The sequence below is a fragment of the Dasypus novemcinctus genome, chromosome 1 (assembly GCF_030445035.2).
Source record: "Dasypus novemcinctus isolate mDasNov1 chromosome 1, mDasNov1.1.hap2, whole genome shotgun sequence".
Classification (NCBI taxonomy): Eukaryota; Metazoa; Chordata; class Mammalia; order Cingulata; family Dasypodidae; genus Dasypus; species Dasypus novemcinctus.
In genome coordinates, this window is record NC_080673.1 from 19,873,889 (window position 1) to 19,895,400 (window position 21,512).

At 41.7% G+C, this 21,512-nt stretch overlaps 1 protein-coding gene across 12 annotated transcripts in view; it reads left to right on the plus strand.

The window, feature by feature from the left end:
* MFAP3L (microfibril associated protein 3 like) overlaps positions 1-20,398 on the plus strand; it is a 51,503-nt gene extending 31,105 nt beyond the window's left edge. For 10 of the 12 annotated variants that reach the window (XM_058308646.2, XM_058308951.1, XM_058309031.2 and 7 more), the window contains one exon: positions 9,410-15,057. In XM_058308646.2, the coding sequence (XP_058164629.1) occupies positions 9,410-10,341 (932 nt within the window). In that variant the 3' untranslated portion in view covers positions 10,342-15,057. Of the gene's footprint in view, positions 1-9,409; positions 15,058-15,747; positions 15,844-20,091 lie in introns of those variants that run through there. The other 2 variants (XM_058309093.1, XR_009188411.2) reach the window with 2 other exon arrangements.
* The last annotated feature ends 1,114 nt before the right edge of the window (positions 20,399-21,512 follow it).

A 21,512-nucleotide genomic window follows, 5' to 3' on the forward strand; every position in this document is an offset into this window, starting at 1 on the left:
GGTGCACACTTCCATTCGCTTTGTGATTGGCTTGGAAAGGAACAATTTCATTTCTTGTTTATGCTCAAAAAGTGAGATAGCCATTAGTCATGCCAGCTCTGCCAGGCCTGGAAAGAATGGAGCATTTCCTCTGGCCGGCAGCAGCAGCAGCTGGTTTGCTGTGCTTCCTTAGGACTTGTCATTTCAGTTCCACAGGATCAGAAGAGGCTCCCTAACATGTAATCTATTTCTGGCAGGAGTTTTTTTCTCTTTCTTTTTCTGTTTTTTATTTTTCTTTTCTTCTTTTTTTTTTTTCTTGGTTGTTCACCAAAACATATTTGGGGTGGTCCGCCAACCATGTTACAGAAATAACTCAGAATTCAAGAGTAACATGAATAACCACAAATGGCCACAAAATAGCCTGTTTTCACTTTTCCTTCAAGTAGAAATATATAGTTGCCAGAAATTATGAAAAAACCCCAATTATTTCAGGTGCTAATTATCCCAGTGTATTTTTGCTGTCGCTTCTTCCTCTGACTTCAAACCATTTAACTGCCCTTAGCACCTCTATCAGATGATAAGTAATAAGCATTTCAAGAAAGCCAGGGCCCTTGTAGACACTTCTGGTTTGCTAAAGATTTAAGTTTGAAATTCTTAAAATTAGGTTTTAGATTTTTCTGTACCTTTGTTTCCCATGCTCTTATAGTATCCTATACCAAAAACAGTTAAGAATTATCTTTAATAATAAACTTGCACACAGGTAAACTGAACTAAAGTATGCCAAGTTCACAGTTGGTACAATAGCTACTCTAGCTTTGTGGAAATCATTATTATATATTTTGCATTTCATTTATATTTCCCTATTGTTTTTCCCTCTCTGCTTTTGCAAATTCTTTGAATAATCTATGAAATGTCTTTTAACTACTTGAAGACACAGTGACAAACTATGCCAGCCAAGTTTTAAGACTGTAGTATGTCCCCTCCCCAACCTGATACAGATATAAAAAAATCAGTCTGCACAGCATTAAATATAGATTATTGTCTACTTGTGAGATCAGTGTGAAATACGCATTAACGTATGAAAATATCATATTTAATTCTTTTTGTACATTAGTTAAGTAAAAATTCAGGTTATCAAAAGGCATTAAATGAAATTTGTGTAATTATGACTATATTATCAAAATAGAAAACGTCTTACTAAAATCTTTGAGCATATTCCTTAACTTTTCTGAGCCACAGTTTTCTCATCTGTAAAATGGGAACATGCCTTTTTCATTGCCAGGTGGGGCTGTAAGTATGGAACATTCTACAACACAGGATAGACCCCTACAACAAAGAATTTTCCAGCCCAAAATGTCAGTGCTGCCAAAGTTGAGAAACCCTGGCCTAACGCAAGGAACCCTCCTCAGCTAGCTAAGGAATCATTCCAAAGTCAACTCTTGAGGCAATTGTTTGAACCCATAATGGATTGTCCCATAAAAGTGGTTTAATGTAAGGTCCTTAGGTTTATTTTCCAAATTGAGCCATAGGATGGGCCAGCCTAGTCAGTAACCCCATTTATAGTACCTTTTTTTATTGAGTTGTGCCCTGAATTTAGAGTGGGAGGCCAGATCACTTCATTCTCAGCAGCGGAAAGATCCATCTCATTTATGGATGAGCGCGGAGATTCCCAGAGTGGATGTCACTTGTATGAAGGAGAGTAAATCGTGCCTGTCTTGGAAGACCACCTGTAGCTACACACAGAAAAGATTATTGCTAGCCTGCGTGGAATTACATGCTTGACACTTGTTAAAAATTAAGATTACCAGATCAAATGAACAGAAGGCTCAGCTGTTTCTTTTGCCAGGAAGTGAAAGGACAGTAGTTTCTTTTCACGTACTATTTATACCTTTAAAGTGAAGCTGAGCTGCAGACTCTGTGAACAGCAAAGTTCTCCCATCCCCACCTTCCTGAGCTCAAAATTTGGCTAATCCTGTATTAGCCTAAGCCGCCTTTGCTCCACATGATGTAGGAAATAGCTTGTTCAGGCTGCCCTAGTACTCTCTGAAGAGGCCTCTTGAGAGGCTTGGGGCAGGGGAGGGGATGTGGAATGTGACACCAGAGCCCTGCAGCTTGCAGTGGTTATAACCCGACTCCATCAGTGGCTTCAAGGAGCTCTCATCTCCCAGAAGCCTGTGACACGTGCAGTCACGCAGCAGCCATTGGTTTTCAGTGACATTTTGTAGAGAGACACGCGTCCTTTCTCTTCGGTATCCTGTGTTTCACAATTGTGCCCCACGTTTATGGGCACGCACATTTTGTTCTTGCTTGAAGAGTACCTGTTTGATGTGATAACTCATTCAAGTAAATGCTGGTATCACATCTGTGTGTACATAAGCATTTTCTGGAATTCCTACCAGCGGAAAAACTTTTTTGAAGTTGGTTTCAAGAAAGTAGCATCCCTGCTTAGTATAATAAACGGCAGTCTCCCTGAAAATCATGGGCGTTTGAGGCTTCAGAGCCTAACCTATGTATTTAAACAGGATGTGAGCAGAGTTTTCATCTTTGTACCTCGCATTGGGGAAATAGACAAACCTCCATACAGTTTGTTTAGACACACATTCACAAAAAGAAAAGAAAAAAGAAATTCTTCTCATAAGTAATTTGAGGGCAATTCACAGAGCTTAGCATTTGGGTATAATGTTAATTTCTAATGCCCAATGATCCTCAGGAAAAAGTTGAAAGTATAAGATTTCTGTAGACAGCATGTTTGGAGAAAAGCTGTAATTACAGTATCTTTGTAGGGTTTGCTCTCACTTTCTCTATGGTTCTCCAGTTCCCAAATAGGTTGATGCTGCTCATTACTGTGTAGCAATCATTTGGCCAGACGTTGTTTGCATGAGCAAGAGCTCTGAATTATAATATCAGAAGTGTCTATCATTTCTTGATGTCTGCAGGTTTTACTGATAGCCGTGTGATGATGCTGATCGCTTCTCCAAATGCTTGCTGATCTGACACTGTCCTTTTGACATGATACTGTGTTGTAACTTACCTTGAGCAATTTCCCGCTCCATGTGGGCATGCCACCATGGCAAGCACAGTGGTACCAGCTCAACCACGTTTCTGGTATGGGACCAAAATTATGACTTCTCCCTAAGATAGTTAGCTGGAGAGCTATGTCGCTGGGAGCTGGGATGGGGGGAGTGGAAACTATTCTGAGAAGGAGGTTTATTCTTTTACCTTGATTTTCTTACATTCATGAATGTTTTTCCAGTCAGTCTAGACTTGCCTAATTTGAAGAATTTTTCTTTCAAAAGTAGTAATCCAAAATACCTGTGACTCCCAATTTTATGCATCTTTCAAAAGCATATTACAGAAGCTGTTGCATTTCATGGTTATGGTTTGGTGTATTTAAGTTTGTTTTTGTTTTGATACAAATTGAAAATGTCTGTTTTGAGTGCGATTTTATGCTCTGTATTCACACACCATGCTCCACATCTCTTTTGAATTAGATTTTGTAACACAAGGGACTTTTAGAAATAGGCTACTGAAACTTACATAATGGGTTTGTTTTTCTAATTTGAAAAATGTGAAAAATCGCACAAAAAAGTTAAAGCCACCCACATTTCCTTCTTAATAGACAATCAGATTGTTTCCAGATTTTTTGCTATTGAAAATACCATTGGCATAAACGTTTTAATGTTTTTTAGCACTATTTCCAGAGACTAAAAGCCTAAACGTGGATTTGTTAGGTCATAAGTTGCATTCATTTTAGATTTCAATAGATGCCTCCAAATCAACCTTCCAGAGGTTGTAAGAGCCTGACTTCCACCTGCTGTGTAAGGGAGTGTCCCTTTCCCCACACTTTCAGCATCCTAATGGATCATCAGTGCCCCCACCTTCTTTGGAAGTCTGAAAGTTGAAAAGATTGTTTCTTTGTAATTTTTGCTTTGATATCTTTTAATTTAATCATAATTTTAATTAATCAGTGGTTTTCTGCACTGAGAGACCATTGCCTTCTGTTTTCTGTGAATTATCCATATCCTTTTCCAATTTGTTCTTTTGGATTGTTTTTCTTCACTTGCTTGATTTATAGGAGTAATCTTTTATGTTTTATTGTTATTTTAAGCATTTATCTGTTAAATATTGCACAGGTTTCTCCTAATCCATTATTTGCTTTTAATTTTACATTAATACGGCATATTTTCTAGTGTAAAAATTTTACCCGGGTGGAAGTCCAGTTTGTCATTGTTTTCCGTTATGCTTTTTGGTTTTTTTGACATGCTTAGAAATACTTTTCCTGTATCAGGGTTATAAAAATGTTTTTCTATCTCCTATTAATTTTATATTTTTATTTTTATATTCAGATCATCAGAGTATATGCACTTTACTTTTTTATACCAGTAGGAATTTGACTTTATTTTCTTTTAAATGAATAGTCAGTTGTCCTAATATTCTTTCCCCAATGATTGGAAATGTCACCTTGTGATTAAAATCCCCACATTTCCCTGCATCTCCTTCTGGACTTTAACTTCGTCTTGGTTGATTTAAGCAAGGATCAGAGAAGGCTTTCTCAAGGAATGAGGTGAAGCGCTAGGGTGGTCTCTTCACTGGACAGAGACTCTCTTGGGTGGAGGACCTGGGGTGGAAAGGGAGGAGAGCTTCCCAGGCCAAGAGGATGCATGTGGGAAGGTCCTGTGGCAAGAGAGCCTGGCGACTCTGGGAAATGAAATAAGGCACGTCTGTCTTGGGAAAAAAAAAAGTAAAACAAAGCTCAAAAGTAGGAGGGATTCCTGTTCCCACACAGGATAAGTCTAAAGCTTCTGAACATTTTGAGGCCCTCCTGCACTCTGGCCCTAATTCCTCTGAAGCCCTGTCTCCACCCAGCCCTTGCTGGTTTTGTAAAAGGCTTGTAGCCACCGGCAGCACACACTGTGTTCTCTCTTTTCCTCCTTGCTCCCTGCCCTCCACCTTCCCCCTCGGGCCTTACAAGCCCTTCTCTTTCCTCCGTCTTCTTCCACTGCCTGGGCCTCCCGGCTGCCCTGGCTCAGGTGCTCAGGGCACCTCTGCAAGCCCTTCCTCACCCTTGCGTCCCCCACCCCACTGCACATCCCCTTGCCAGTGGCCACGTGGCGCTCTAATTGTGTCTTCTGGGGAGCCTGTTTCCCTCCCTCTTTGGATCAGAAGTTTGTTGCTGTTAGGGATCATCACGTCTTACTCATCTTTGTAACCTCATAGTCAAATGTGGGGCCTGGTATAGAGACAGTTTATTCAGTATTTGTTGACCAAATGAGTGGGAGAAAAAAGATCACTGTCCTTCTAAAAATGTCAGCCTTGCTTGCAGCAGAACACGTACACTGTGGGACAGCTAAGCTTTCTCTTTGCAAAGGGGAGATGATTACCACAGTGCTTCGGTTCCTAAGTGTGATGTTTTCACGTGTGAGTATGGTGCCCGGGTTTTTTGGGGAAGACTTGACAGATTCCTGGGCAGTGCCTAGTTCCCAGTAGAGTGGAGCTGTCACAGCCCTTCCCGGAGCACGCGTGTCAGAGCTCGGCCCAAAGCCTCCAGGTGTGCATCACCTTTTAGGGCTGGAGTGGGTAGAGAGGGGGTGAGGGGAAGGGCATGCAAGGGTGGGAGGGCAAGGAAATGAAGACTACCATGAAGAGCGCGAGGGAAGTAATTTACGCATGATCTTTCATATTATATTCAGAAAGTAGTGATTAAAGCAAGACGTCTGCCCCTTTTTTCCCCTCAAAATCACTGCATGTGGGAGAACTAGTGTGGTATCAGCAGCTGACATCTTAGGGTTTTTATTTGTGCCGCAGTAACATAGCTTAATGAAAATTCAATGTGATAGTCCCACTGAGTTACAGTGTAAAATGCACAGGGACAGCACTGTGTACACCTGCTCCGTGGGTAGCACTCAGGGTTTCCTGTGCCAGTCATTGTGAGTGCTCGCATTTAACTTTCTGACGGCAAAAGTCAGGACCCTTCCAGAATGAGTCACGGGGCGCGGTACGGACGGACTCTGAGGCAAATGGCAACATGCAACACCGAGAATGTTATCAAGATGTTCTTGGCTGGGTGGGTGCCATGACGAGAGTCTTTATGAAACTGGGTCCCAAAACTGATTTCTGTGCCTTCTTCATAGTTTTCACAGCTGCATATGGTAGTAGTATAAAAATGTTAACGTTTATTTTTCAATAATTAAAAGCTCAAGCTGGGAAGCAATATTTGGAGTCGTAGCTCTTGGGACAGAATGCAGGTGTCAGCCTTTTAAAAAGAAGAGACGATGCACTTAACCTTTGAGGACAGACTCTTTGCTCCTCTGCCATCGTGGTCCTTGGATGAGTGTGTGTGTTGGGGGGAGGGGGGCTTCCAAGACTTGCTTTGGGGTCTGGTACGAGGATGTTTAATCCAAGTCACATATTCATCTTACCATATCATACCTGAGAGGAGGCCTAAGTGGCATTAATGTTACCTTGATCCTCAAGACAAATTTGTTGAAAGAGCAATCTAGTCAAGTGCCAAAGACTAAAAAGATGTCTCCATGCCCTTGTCCCTTATTAGAAACAGATGCTGCTGGCAGAGAGTGAGATGAGCTCAGACATTTAACTAGGGTGTTGACGTTCGTTTTATAGGTAATTACCCAACTATACCAGGATCATGAAATATGTATTCGTATTTTTGGTGGTTTACGATTAAGGTACAATAGTCACTGCAAAAATCCTTGGCTGAGCTTTGAACTCGAAAGAGTAAATGAGGTGAATTGTTGGATGAAGGATGTCAAAGGTTTTAGTCTAAGGAGCCGCTGTCCTGGGCTCAGGGAAGCATGTGCTCCTCCATAGTAATTATCTGCTGAACAACTCACCGGTTTCCCCCAAACAGACCACAAGTTTACCTTATTAGGTTGTATTTTATTCCAAATATGCCCCCTTTTAACAATTTGACAGGAAACTTTTGAAGTGGCTAAACTGTTAATTGAACTGAACTGCTTGGTTCTAGGATAGGTCACTACATGTCAATAGACAAACACATGCCTGAAAATAGCTATAAAGTTCAAGTTCCGGTGCATTTTTTAAGTATTCGGTAGGGTAAAACATTGGTGTATTGTAATTAGTATATATTTTAGCATTTCATTTTCCTTTAACAATTAGAATACAATTATCATTACCATCATTTTTTAAGTGTGGGAAGAAAGCTGTTTATGTCACTATTAGATAACATGTTTTCTTGGTTTAATGCTTACTTCTGCTTTTCCTTTCCTGTGCCCAAGTCCCTACTAGTCTCTCCTTTGTTTACAGATAATTTTTCCATAGAAGTGTTTAAGTATACTAACTGATCCTGTCTCTACCCCTTACAGATAAACTCATATTCTCATCCTCCTCTACCCCTATTTCCTACTATATTTTCCAACAAGAAAGGAAGATAAATATGTGAAACTTACCACAAGTATAGTGTGTAATTCATTGGAATCCAATACTTTCCATATCTAATATACTTTTAATCAATGATAGTTTTTTTAATTGACTTTGTAATAATATTACATTAAAAATATATATATATGAGGTCCCATTCAACCCCACCACCCCCACCCCAATGATAGTTTTTTCCTCTTTGCCTGTGGTAGTCTACTTTTATGAATCACACAAATTATAAGAAAGTAAACTTACAAGTTCCCCTGGCCTCATGTCATTGTATATTCAGATTAATGTGCAGCTAAAGTATCATAATCCATGGTCAGGAAATGAAAAGGGTGAAAGACTTGCCCATGCCCCTTCTGAATAAGAGAAAATTTCACAGACCATATGCCAAGTTTGTCTGGTCATGCATATTCACAAGAGGCTGAAAATTCACTAGATTTTCCAAACTACTGTTTTATGTTCTTAGAGGGTATTTACACTGGCTGACTTGTTAGAAGAAGGTTACTCAGGGACACCAGGAACTACTCCTCACAGATGTTCTTTCAGGAGGCAAAAAAACATGATGGCATCTACGGGAGGCATCCTGCCAGGTTCATGATGTGTGAGAGCAGGAGGAACCGCAGGCTCCACAAGGTCCCTCATCACTCCATCTAGCTTCCTTAAGAATGCTCCTCCGAGCGGAAGACCTGGGATAAAGAAGGCCGTCTGTTGTCTCATTACAGTCCATTGAGACCTTGGTCCATTAGGTGCTCATGAGATCAAAAATAATAATAGTAGTAATAAGCATGCTCTCAGGAAAGGTTAGGCTAAAAGTCATAGCGAGGAGGAGGAAGAAACAAACAAAATTACAATGCAATAATTAGTTAAAAGGAAACTGTAAAATTGCCCCACTTCTCAGGAAGCTTTCTCTAGTTGGCTTGGGAGACTGGAGTCCTTTTATGGCGAAATCTGCCTGCTCATTAGAGTGCCCAAGAGAATTGACCTGGACTGTCCTTTCTCTATGGGACAGAGGAGGCAGGTGGTAGGATTTCAGAAAGCCTCAGATGCAAGACCCGATGCCAAACTTAGAATCATACTTCACAAGGTCCTCTGACCTGCGGGTAGATGGCAGATGGAGAGATAATCCAAACAAAAAGTTTGCCAGATTCAGAATTTCATTCCCAGGGCAACATTGGATCTAATCTGGCCTTTCTTGGAAGAGGGGGAAAGAAGAACCTCATTTATGAGGGTGCACACTCCGTGTCAGGCTCATTTTCGACTAACTCAAGTCCATAATCTATTTGCAAGGCTAAAATAAATTGAAGTTAATTCAGCCTCTGAATTTTCATTGCTATAACTTGTAGCTTTAGTATAGGCAAGTCATTATAGATTCTCAAAATTAATTACCTCAATTATATTTTATTAAACAGGTCATACAAGAGTAATTTCAGTCTCAAACATGAAGAGCTCAGGTACACAATTAGAATTTAATTGATTTAGTCCAGATTTTAAGTTGCTTCTGAAACATTATATTCTAATGTAAGAGGCTTTCAACTGCTTTGACCCTGGTAAATATATTCAATAGAGTCGTGCTCACAGGCAGGTTTGAAAATCCAGTACTAGCAGGAAGGATGACCTCAGTAAAATCACAGTGTTTTCTAGATGTTTTTTTGTTTTGTTTTGCCAGGAGGTAATACACTATAGTTTGATGATTAAGAGTACAAACTCTTGAGCATGAGGTCACCTTCCAGCTCTACTGCTTCCAAAACAGTGACCTCGGGAGGGGGGTTTAACCTGATTGTGCCTCGATTTCCTTATTGTGTAAAACAAGGATGGTATTAGTACCTGCCCTGCAGAGGTGTTGTGTAGATTTAATGGGTCACATAAAGCATTTAGACATGGACACATAGTCAGACCACATTATGCAAATACTTGCGGTGGGGAGGTGGAAGAGGAATAGATGTTTTTAGAAATGTCCAGCTGTTTGTAGTAACTGCGGTGGGAACCGTGTGACCTGGGTTGAATCCTCTCCTCTTGCTTCCGACAGGAAAATGGCAGATGCACACCAGCGGCCTCCTGAACATCACCCGGGTGTCCTTCTCCGACCGAGGTAAATACACGTGCATCGCGTCCAACATGTACGGCTCGGTGAACAACACGGTGACCCTGAGAGTCATCTTCACCTCCGGAGACATGGGCGTCTACTACATGGTCGTCTGCCTCGTGGCCTTCACCATCGTCCTGGTCCTCAACATCACCCGCCTGTGCATGATGAGCAGCCACCTGAAGAAGACCGAGAAAGCCATCAACGAGTTCTTTAGGACAGAAGGCGCCGAGAAGCTGCAGAAGGCATTTGAGATCGCCAAGCGGATCCCCATCATCACCTCCGCCAAGACTCTGGAGCTTGCCAAAGTCACCCAGTTCAAAACCATGGAATTCGCCCGCTATATTGAAGAGCTGGCCAGGAGTGTGCCTCTGCCCCCCCTCATTATGAACTGTAGGACTATCATGGAGGAAATCATGGAGGTGGTTGGGCTGGAGGAGCAGGGGCAGAATTTTGTGAGGCACGCTCCCGAAGGCCAGGAGGCCGGGGACAGGGACGAGGTTTACACGATCCCCAACGCTCGGGAGCGGAGCGACTCTCCCACTGCCGATTCGGACGCCTCGTCGCTGCACGACCAGCCTCAGCAGATCGCCATCAAGGTGTCTGTCCACCCACAGTCCAAAAAAGATCATGGGGAAGACCAAGAGGGGGGACAGTTTGAAGTCAAAGATGAAGAGGAGACAGAACCGTCGGCCGAACGTTCCCCAGATACTGCAGAGCCTTCTACTGATATAACATCCACGGAGCTAACGCCGGAAGAGCTGACACCTGTCGAGGTATCAGATAGAGTTCTGCCACCAGCTCTCCTGGAAACTATGGAGCCAGCAGTGGCGTGTGACAAAAACACCTGCATTATTTATGAAAGCCATGTCTAATATCGACTCTGAAAAGCTATGCATATCAAGAAAATCAGGGGCTGCTCCTCGTAGTACAGCTGTAGTACGCACTTGCCGCTAAGCCTTATCAGGAGACTGTCATCCCTTAGGTAGGAGTGATGCCATTTTAAAAGGGGGAACCCCTGCACACAGGTTTTGTGACAGGAATCTCCCCAGCAGTAAAGGACGTGAAAAATATTGGTGCAGAATTGGTAATATTGGACAGAGGTGTCTCTCCAGGTGAAGGGAGTTTTATAGGCACTTCTCTGCCAAATTCCCTAACTGGTGATGCCCTTTTAGCAAAGAGTACACTACTTGAAGATACTCTGAATTCAGTAGCCCTGTTCAATGCTCTGCACTGCTTTTCCTTTTCCAAAATACAGCTCTCCTACCTACTAATAGCAAATGCATGAACATGGGTTTGTTGCACTTTCTTCTCAGTTTTGATTACTTTCACTGTTCCCTTATAATGTAGTCATTCTTATAGTAATATTCATTGCTCTTTCTGGTTTAGTCTTCTTTGCCATTTTTGTCTTTATTTTGCCCTAGAACATTTACCTCAAAGGCTCTCGTATCGGTCACCAGTACGAGGACTGGTATCGAGAAGTCATTTGTCATGTTCAAAACAGTTACTAAGCTCATTTTTTGTGTATTGCTGTTGTTTCCCATACCTTGCTTTTTTTGTTGTTTCCAATGAAGCTGCTGCTGTGAAACTGAGAAAATTTTGCCCAAAAAATAGCACTTTAATAGCCAAATAAAAATGTTTACCCATCCAGTTCTAAGAGCTTTTTCGTGAGCTCAGCTAGGTGTGGAGGGCTATCCTAAAAGGTTAAATCTACCCATGAAACTGCTGTTTACATATAAGAAACATTGTCCTCCAATCAAACACTGATTCTTTACCTGGAAAATTTATTGCTACTAAAGACAAGAGTTGCTTGATGAATTCCCGTAAATTGTAGAATATTGGCTTCCCAGAAGGCCTGGCAACGACCACATGCCATTGAGTTACTCAAGCACTTTGACTCAGCATTTTGAACCTGTGAGATTGTACAGTCTCTCTGAAGTCTGCCTCACTGATGTGTTGGATTTTGAAGGCAAAAGTAAAGGGTTAGAGTAATGACGTAGAGAACTATACCTTCGAGTTTCATGCCAAAATTATTATATCATTATTCATTCCCACAAGAAAGCAGTTCTATGTGAAGCAGTATGGTATTGGAAAAGAGAACCTGAGCTTAATACCTTCCTTTCTTGACTGTGCCAATAACCAGTGGCCTGGCTTGGGATAAGTCTGGGTCTCAGTTTTCATATCTCTAAGAAGGGGCTGACTAGGTGAGCTCTGCACACCACTGAAATGGTCATGCTCTCACTGAACCAAACCAATATATCACCTTTGCTCTTTTTTGCAATTACTTTAAAGGTCCCCATTTCTCTCTGGGGTCACCTAACATTTTTATGCTGCATTACCTATTAAAATAAAAAAGCTTTACTTTTGGAAAATCATAGCATTTTAAGCAAATTGGGGATCTTCCCCCCTCCCAAGAAGAAAATTAATTTTAACCACTTCCGTATTTTGGAGACTTAGTTGTGGTGAGAATGATTAGCCTTGTTTCATTTTTACTTATGCATGGGGGAAACAATAACCTTCAAGTAATGTTAAGGGACATGGCCAAATCAGGTGACAGATTATGATTTCTGAGGTTACATGGGAGCACACTGGTTATGAGAAAGCCGACCCAGATGTTTACTCCTCACCCTGTCACTCTCTGGGTAAGTTGACCTTGGACAGCTCCTTCTCATGGGGTGAGGGGTTATCTTTTTCATCTGTAAAATATGCATATTGCTCTCAGTGGGCCACAAGATCCCTTCTAGCTCTAACAGTTCTATTTCTATGGAATACTTGCAATTTCCTACAATAACCCCCATTGCATGGGACAAGAAATATTAGGAGCAAAAATGGATACATGAGGTTGGATGCTTTTGTTACTCAAATTCTACAGCTCTGTAACTGAGGGCAGTGGACTTTGCTTTGGAAGTGGCTTTTGCAGGTTTCTTTATGTGTGGATGACTGGTATGGCAGGCAATCTGACAGGGAATGAATTGTTGGCACCTAGCTAGAGAGAAGTGTTTTGGGTGGTCACATAAATTCGTAGTGAGGAAGCAAGAGAAAGTACTACTCCTGTTTGGGCTTCCTGGATGAGGATTTAAAGTATTTGGGTTACAGAAACTTTTGTCTCCAGCTCTTAGAATATAAGTTTTCTAGATGCATGGAGGTCAACAAATTCTCACCATGGACCTACGCATCCAAATCAACAACAGCGACTTAAGCTTGTTTTGTGATATTGCGTGTACTTTCCCCCCCTTTCTATTCAGTTTTCATTCCATCCAAACCCATGTGCAAATTTTCCACAAGACAAGTACATGTAAGCATCCATTCCATCTAAACTTTGCCTAAGAATAATAAATAATGAGCTTAAGATGGGCAAATTCTTGATGAAATGAGCAGAAATGTGTGACCAAAGAATGTTTCCAAGTTGGTTCTAGCTTCTGTAGACTGGAGATAGGGAAGATGGAGAGGGTACACATAGATTTTCAAAACTTTCTCCCCTTTAAGACATCAAACTGCTCTTGTCCTGAAGAGGGGTTGACTTATAATGGTGGTTTCTCCTTCCGGAAATTCTACACTCTTCCTTTCCATCCTTTTGGAAATGAGAAACACCCTCCTACAGAGTATGAAATGTAGAAGACCTCTTGAATTTAGCTTATTTTTTAAAGATAAAGTGAACTCTTCAGCTTCATAAAAATATGACTGTAGTGTATGTGTATATGTGTGTGTGTGAGAAAGAGAGAGAGAGAGAAAGAATCGTTTGGACAGTTTTTAAAGCTTAACACTAAATGAATCCCAAGCTTTGTCCTTCGGGTTTTATGTAGTCATTCTTAAAATCAGACAGCTTGTTTCTGAGTCATCCTGGTCTTATCTCTAGCAAATTTTTTTCTTGAAATTCTGAAAATGATTCAGATGTGTGTGCATATTTGATTCATGTAGTTTATGTGTAAGCTTGGATAGTATTTATTCTAAATGGAAAAATACAGAATTTTATACTGAGAATCTATGTAATTTATAATGGTTTGTTTTGTATATTATATTTTCATATCTTTAGGGCACATCTACTACTATCATCTTTTTGTACATCATGCTTGGCAAAAAGAAATATTAATACTTGACTAAAATCTCTAGGAACCAAATGTGATACACAATATATAGAAATCTCTCTAAAGATATTGACTGTTCTCACCCATCCCAAATATTACTGTGTCATGTCATTACATCCAGAATGATTTGTGTTGGATGCGTATCAGCATTCCTTTTTCAAGATTAAGGCTAAAAGGCCTGGCATCCCTCAGGCCTTCATTCCTAATGATAGAAGTCCATATTGTCTAAACTTCCCTTTGAAGGGCAAATGTAACTTAACAAGAATGCAAGTCTATGGAAAAACTGAATTTAACTGTGGCTATGTAAATTATTTTAGTAGACTGATATCATGTTTAAAATCTAATGCTTGTACTATTATTTATTGGTGATCTCTAGGATCTGCTCGGCTCTTTAGCACAGTGTATGAAGGCAATGTAAGGTACACAGAATATTTGCATGTTTTGAACAGGCACACTCTAAATGCAGTACGGCCAACACAAACCAACTTTAACTATGGACATGCCCAGCCCAGCCACGGGAGGAGACGTTTTAGAAAGGCTAACCAGTTACTTTATACAGATGGAAATAAAGTGCTGTTGCCATGCTAAAATTCTGCAATAGCAGTCTCTGTGGTTCTTGTTAACTATGGGGATTTATTTCCTTTTAATATTTCATTTGGTAAGAAAGTGGAGCCGTTGACTTACCTTTCAGATACCCTTATTTTCTCAGCACAGTTCAACTATTAATCTATATGTATCTTCATATAATCTTTTGGCAATTCCTTAAATTAATAATCCATTTCTATTCTTACTTTTTAAACTAACTTTTTGGAACTCTTTTAAATATCTACCAAATCTCATTGTTATCTTCAAGATAATAGTCATTTTTACATGCATCTACCATTTAAAAATCCCTCAGTAGATGACAAAGTTCATTTTTTCCTAATGACCCTTTAGGATTACTGCAGTGATTAGCCAGTTTGGGATTAAACAGATCAACAGTGGAGGAAAAAAAAAATACAGCAGAATTGCTCACTAAATTTTCCAAAGGACTGCTTGTTAATACAAGAAAATATCATATGAGGGTGATCATCTTTTTTTGTTAGAGAAGGAATTTTTAAAGAAGCTAATGCTTAGAAGATCACAATCAAAATTGAAGCTAGAGAATAGAAAATAAGTAAATAATTCTAGAAATATCCTGGCATCTTTTTATTTAGCCAGTAATACGAGCCTTCAGTTTATCTCATACTATTGAGCTGCTAATAATGAATTAGGGTCAAAGAAGATGCTTGCACTCATGTTTAGTTTGCACTTATGTTTAAGTTAGGAAAATAAGATGAAAATTTTTTCTTGGCAGAAATGTCCAACTGGTGATTTTGTGAACTATAAAATGTTCACTTTTTAAAAATAATCTAAAGATGTAAACAACTAATCATTAAGTTGACCTTACAGTAACAAAAAAAAAAAAAAAAGTGTGATCCATCCTGTACTTTTGATTGTTGCTTTAATAAAGGGAGTGTGCAGGTATGGTGTGATTGTGTGTTGTGTCCCATCCAAAGGGCATGCAGCTGTGGCCTGATTTACTCCTTCCAGTGATATGGAATCTGTAGTCAATTCTCATCCCTAGCTTTTGCATTGCATCATTTCTTGGGTAAAGAGGGAAAAAAGTGTTTATGTTAAAGGACAAAACTTTTTCTAAATTCAGTACTTTAACTCCCTCCTGAAAAATAATTTTTAGCACATAGCATCAATCTCTCCCCAAAAGACTAGGAAACTCACATACCCAGAATGTTCCACAGAGAGAAGGTACACGAAGCCAGAACTGCCACAGAGCACCTGGAAAACCCCAAATCCAGACCAAGGCCAGGCACATGCTAACTTCTTCGTAGATAAAATGAAAAACCAAGAAAGGCAACTACCAAATGGGAAAGTAAGACAAAAGAAAGTGGCAAAAAGTCAGTATTTTAACTGTGGGGTAGACTGAAGAGACAGACAAAATAGCTATAGCTTAGAGAGTTATCAGTAAATTACAATAGAACCATCGATAGGTTCTCTCAGGCAAAGAAGAGTTTAAGAGAATGGTGCTGGCGTTAATGACACAACTTTAGCAATTATGTCATCACAAGAGAAAATAGGAAAGTTTTGTCCTAACTGGGAAATGGTGGCTGGTCCTTATTTTCAAGAGCCAGAACAAACAGTTGCTAAATTTTTTTGCAGGTTTTGGAATGCCATGTACTGCACGGGCCTTAATCAAAGCAGCTAGGTAAGGCTTGATATTACAACGAAATATTTTCAAAGACCCATAACGTACAGTTTCAGAGTTGGAAAATAAATGTAAGGTTATCTGATTTGTGAATCTTCTCTACAGCGTCTCTAACGAATAGTTCAGCTCTGCTGTTAAATCTCTGATAATGGGCAGCTCAGTACCTCATGCAGCAGCATCTCCCTTTGTTGGTTTTAAATGCTGAATCAAAATCTTATAAGTAACTACCCACTGGCCCTTGTTGGGCCACCAGAGGTGAAAGCATGAATTAGTCTCACCCCAATAGTCTTCCTTCCTGTGAAGACAAAAGTAAAATAATAAATGTATTTCTGTAAAAGAATTACAAAAATATGTATATATATGGGTACATCAGATACTACACTTGATCTCAGCCAAAAGCCTGAGAGCGATGGGTACTGCAGGTGCTACTCCACAAATTATATGTCGTGTTGTGTTCACCCTTGGAATGAACAGTTTTTTACAACAGGGATGATAAGGCAGGTGCCTTAGGTATACCTCCCCACCAGTGGGGGGCTTGCTATATGGTGCATCACAGGAACACAGGCTCAGGCACAACAGACTTTCAGCAAATGATTGTTGGTTGCTTACACACCAAAAAGGATCCGAAAGAGCAGGGGAAGAGATCCCATTGTGCCTGGTCTCCTGGGAGGCCAGCTGCTTTGGTCAATGTCAGTGGGTGGCAGCTGTGAACACCCTGCGTGGGAGAGGAGAGACCAACTTGTGCTGCCTGAGGGTGGGGGGTTTATACAGACCAGGGGCGGGGGCCCTGATAAGCTGGGGCTGCTTGTTCCTGGTGTTTTGGAATTTAAGGTATGGTCAGGCCTTCTTAGACGTAACATCTTCCCAGGGCTGCGGAATGGGGACCCTGAACCATCTGCACACAATAGAAAAGGAGGGGTGTGGGTAAGTGCTTGTAGGCAATGATTTCCCCAACAGTCTACCTTCCACCTGCCCTAGCTATTCCCACCTCCCACAGTATGAGCCCACCTTCCACCTGAGACATCAAGGCCGAGATGGGTCAGGCCTAGCGGCCGTGGTTCTCAACGATTCACAGCAAAGATCCGGGAGCACCAGTGACTGGGGCACCTGAGGAAGCTTCACCTGTGCATCCCGTTCCTCCAGGCCGGGTGTCCAGGCCTGGCTGGAGTCATGACTGCATCCCCGCCTCCCTGCCCGCTGGGAGACCGCTGAAGAGGTCCCACGTGGAGCCTGTACACTTGGCAGGCAGTAGGCCTGCCCTTGTTTTCTGTTTGTTTGAGGTACGGGGGCTGGAGATTGAACCCGGGACCTCCTATGTGGGAAGTCGGTGCTCAACTGCTGAGCCACATCAGCTCCCCTGTTAACTTGTTAACTTGTTTAGGAGGCACCGCGGAAGCGAACCCGGCACCTCCCGTGTGGGAAGCCAGCGCTCAACTGCTCCAGCCACATCCTCTCCCCGCTATTGGGTTTTACTTATCTCCTGCCCTGAGGTAGTAACCCAGGCATAGCAGGAAGTATTAGCAATAGCACATATGCCTCCTCGTTGGCCTTGGAAGTCTAAGGTAATGCGATTATCAAGCACTGTTTCGGCTGGAGAGTCTTAACAATTTTTGCATTGATGCTTACTCCCAACCTGGGCAATAATCTGCCAAAAGAGGCAAATCCAGGATCATGGACACTCTCTCCTCCCCCCACACACATAGGCAAATCTCACTTTGCTTGGGGTAATCAATTATTTGCCAGTTTCATTATATCGGAAGTTGTTGCATCCCAGCAGGTTGTCCAGGGATGTGGACAATAAGAGTATACAGGGGAAGCAGACTTGGCCCAGTGGTTAGGGCGTCCGTCTACCACATGGGAGGTCCGTGGTTCAAACCCCGGGCCTCCTTGACCCGTGTGGAGCTGGCCCATGCGCAGTGCTGATGCGCGCAAGGAGTGCCCTGCCACGCGGGGGTGTCCCCCGCGTAGGGGAGCCCCACATGCAAGGAGTGCACCCGTAAGGAGAGCCGCCCAGCGCGAAAGAAAGTGCAGCCTGCCCAGGAATGGTGCCGCACACACAGAGAGCTGACACCACAAGATGACACAAGAAAGGAAACACAGATTCCTGGTGTCGCTGATAAGTATAGAAGCGGACACAGAAGAACACACAGTGAATGGACACAGGGAGCAGACAACTGGGGGAGGGGAGAAATTTTTTAAAAAGTACACAGCCAACAAGCCAACAGCTGTGCCATTATCTCTGTCAAGGTGTAAATGGAGGCTGTCCTGATGTTAGTTCAAACATGGGTCAGGGAAGATCAGCTCCTCGCATGTCAATCTGGACTCAGCAAAGGGGAGCGGGAGTGAGGGGTCGGAGTAGATCCTCATTCAGTCAGCTTCCCTGCTGCCGTGATGACCTGGGAAAAATCGTACAAAGTGGATGGGGAGGTGGGTGTGGAGCAGAAGTCCTAACAGGGTGGTTGTGTGTCACCTCCTGTGGGAGACACTTCTCTCAGTCTATTTGCAGTCACTTTTCCCTCTAAGGCTGCCTAGTCTGCCTGTCCCTTGTCTTGAGCTATAAACTTGCCCACTCATCTGAGGGCCTTGCCCATATCTCCCAACCCACTTCCACTCCTTCCTGACAGATGGGAGTTGTCAGGACTCCTGGAAGGTGTCCCATGCTGCTCCCGGGGCATCTGGTGGGCCAACCTCAAGATGAGTCGCACAGGTGTGCCTGGTTCCAGGATGAGAACAGATGGAAGAGGCCGTGGGCCAGGCCAGTGTGCAACCTCACGATCTCAGTGTGGAACCAGCGCACCAACCCCCTGCCATTTGGGGGGGAGTTCTCAGATTCCCATGTATCGCCACCTTTCCCCCAGAGGATGGAGACGGCACAGCGCAGGTCCCCCAGCCACGGGCTGGAACCTCTACCCAGACTGGCAGGGTGGGAGCAAGCCCTCAGTTTAGCCCACAGGGCCATGCGGCCTGCGTAGCCCAAGACGCTTCAGTGCAAAAGGACAGCGACAACTGCCCCAACTCCAGCCCACTCCATGCGTCCCCACGCACCTGCTCTCTGCACCAGGATCTGTGGGAACAGTTGCTATATGGGGCATCATGAGAGCACAGGCTGGGGCACATCAGAAATTTTCAACAAATGACTGCTTTATTACTTCCTTAGCACAAAGGGGTCCAAAAAGCAGGGAAGGGACCCCATTGTAGCTGGGTCTCCTGGAGGCAACTCCCTTTGCCCTATCAGAGAGGAGAGATCCCATGCAATTCCAGTGTTTATCTTCCTGAGGGGCTTGCCACTGAGAGTTACTGGGCTGATAAGTATCTGGTGTTGCTTGTTCCCAGTTTCTGAGTTTAAGGTAAGGTGGGATCTTTTCATTAGACCTGACATCTCGCCTGGGCTGCAGAATGGAAACCGACTGAAACCTCCACTCCCCGTAGAACAGGTCGCAGGTACGCAGCACTGAGAGGTGGGCTCTGGGCGTGCCTCTGGCTTCCCCTCGGAGGTCCCCCCCGAAGGCACAGCGAGCTCACCAGAGGGTGGCTCAGTACTGGGAAGAAGGAGTGAACACACGAGTTCATTGCCTTAGTAGATCACTTGAGTATGTTTTTGAAGGATCATTAAAATTGACGGACTGAAAGAAGTGAAAAGATGTGTTTCAATGGCACTTTTTTTAATACTAATTGGATTAGAACCAGCACCCATTGCATTTATACTGTTAGGTAAAATGAAGTCACCAAGGGTAAAATAATAGTTTTCCCAGAGATATTAAATAACTAAAAAATATCTATGGATGAAGAGTGATATAACGATACGAACTTTTCAAAAAACAAATTTCTCACTATCCATGTGTTTTCTGCCTTTAGCCAATGTCAATTTAAAAAGGTGATTTATTTTGGTGGGCATTAGGCAACTGACTGAAGACTGGATTTTCTTTAAACTGACTCAGATTCTTAAAATTCATTATGAAAGAAGAATCCCAGTGAATTATGCAAAAAAAAACCCTAACAGCTGAGCATATAACTAACAAAATTATGGGGATTTTTATTGTTCAATATAAATGCTGTACAGCATCTACTTACTGAAGATTTTTAGGATTCATTATCAATTTGTTATATATTGGAGACCCCTGAAATGATCAGTGCTTCTGGTTTTAAGCAAAACAAGGTCTGAGTGATTACTACATGTGCCAGTGCAAGAGATGTCTTCCATTTAGACATTTGGTGACATGAGTGCAGAGTTGTCCCAAAGGCTTGTTGTAAAAGGATTCTTAATTCTAATCACCCAGATTTTTTTTTATGCTACCCAGGACCTCCGTGTGGGAAGCAGGTGCTCAACCACTTGAGCCACATCTGTTCCCCATCATCCAGATTTTTACCTGAAATGAAAACAAAGTAACGGACTTATCTGAAGAAGGTAAAATTATTTTGTAACAGCTGTACAGATGGCCCTTTTGTTAGATGTTTTTTATTCTCTTCCCTTCTTAGCTGTTTGGCCACTGGAGCATGTCATTATGCACAATATGAATTCCTGTCATTACAGAATAGATTCCAGGAGAAAACTCATGTGCCAGGTGGTTGACATTTTATCAGTATAACATAAAAGAGTTAATTATGTTGGTGGTTATTTCTGAAATTATTTTAAAATGGAAACATTTCAAAAACTATGACCCAATGTTATTTGTAGAAATTCCTTCATTTAATTAAGAAAAAAATTTGAAGATACCTCAGAAAAATTTAATTTTAGGATAAAAAATGACAACTGATCTGAGGAATCTGTGGCTTTTAAAGTTTTTAACGTGCAGAATGTGTTTCAGTATCAGCTTGGCCTAAATTCTTTGTCTTTGCAATAATTATTGAGATATAGTAATGATAGTTCTGAAACCTTGCCAGATCTTGAAGAAAATCCAAATTTAAAATACAAATATTATTCTTGGATCATATTAATCATTCTATGTTACTTTTTCTCATTCCAGAATGGATTTAATATGGTTGAGTTAAGTATATTTGTTTTCTAAGAATTGTTTAAAATTGGTGATTGTTGTGTTTCATACAAACATCCTCAGTAATCAGAAGAATCTATTAATCAAATACCCCACTTCCCCTTGTTTTTTAATAAGGGATTTACAGTCTAATTATAAAAGCAAAATGGCTGGAGCTTTGCCAAATTTTTGTCTTTACCAGTAGCTAAAAATGGGAGACTTTCTTTTATAACATAAGAATTAAACATTATTATTATGCTGTGCTTAAACATAGGATGTATAATGAAGAAAAGAACACAAGACTAAAGAAACATAAAACATGTATTTTCCTCCAGGTTCTCACATAAGGATTTGGACTTGCATTTTTTAAAACTTTTCTTATTAGGAGATTTTTAAAACACCTTAATTTAAAAATAAATACAGGGAAGCGACTGTGGCTCAATCTATTGGGCCCCTGTCTACCATATGGGAGGCCCTGGGTTCGCATCCCACGCCCTCCTGCTGATGGCCCACGCTTCGTGGAGAGCTGGCCCAGCAAGATGATGCAACAGAGGAAGACAAGCAGACACAGAAGAATGTGCAGCGAATGGACAGAGCAACCAGATATCAAGCAAGCTGCAAGGTGGGGGAAATAAATAAAATTTTTAAAAAAATAATGCATTATCAAAGGAATAAAAACATTTAAAAAAATCAATACAGACATAGAATTATAAACCTTCAGATTTCCTTCAGAGTTCCTTTCCTGTGAA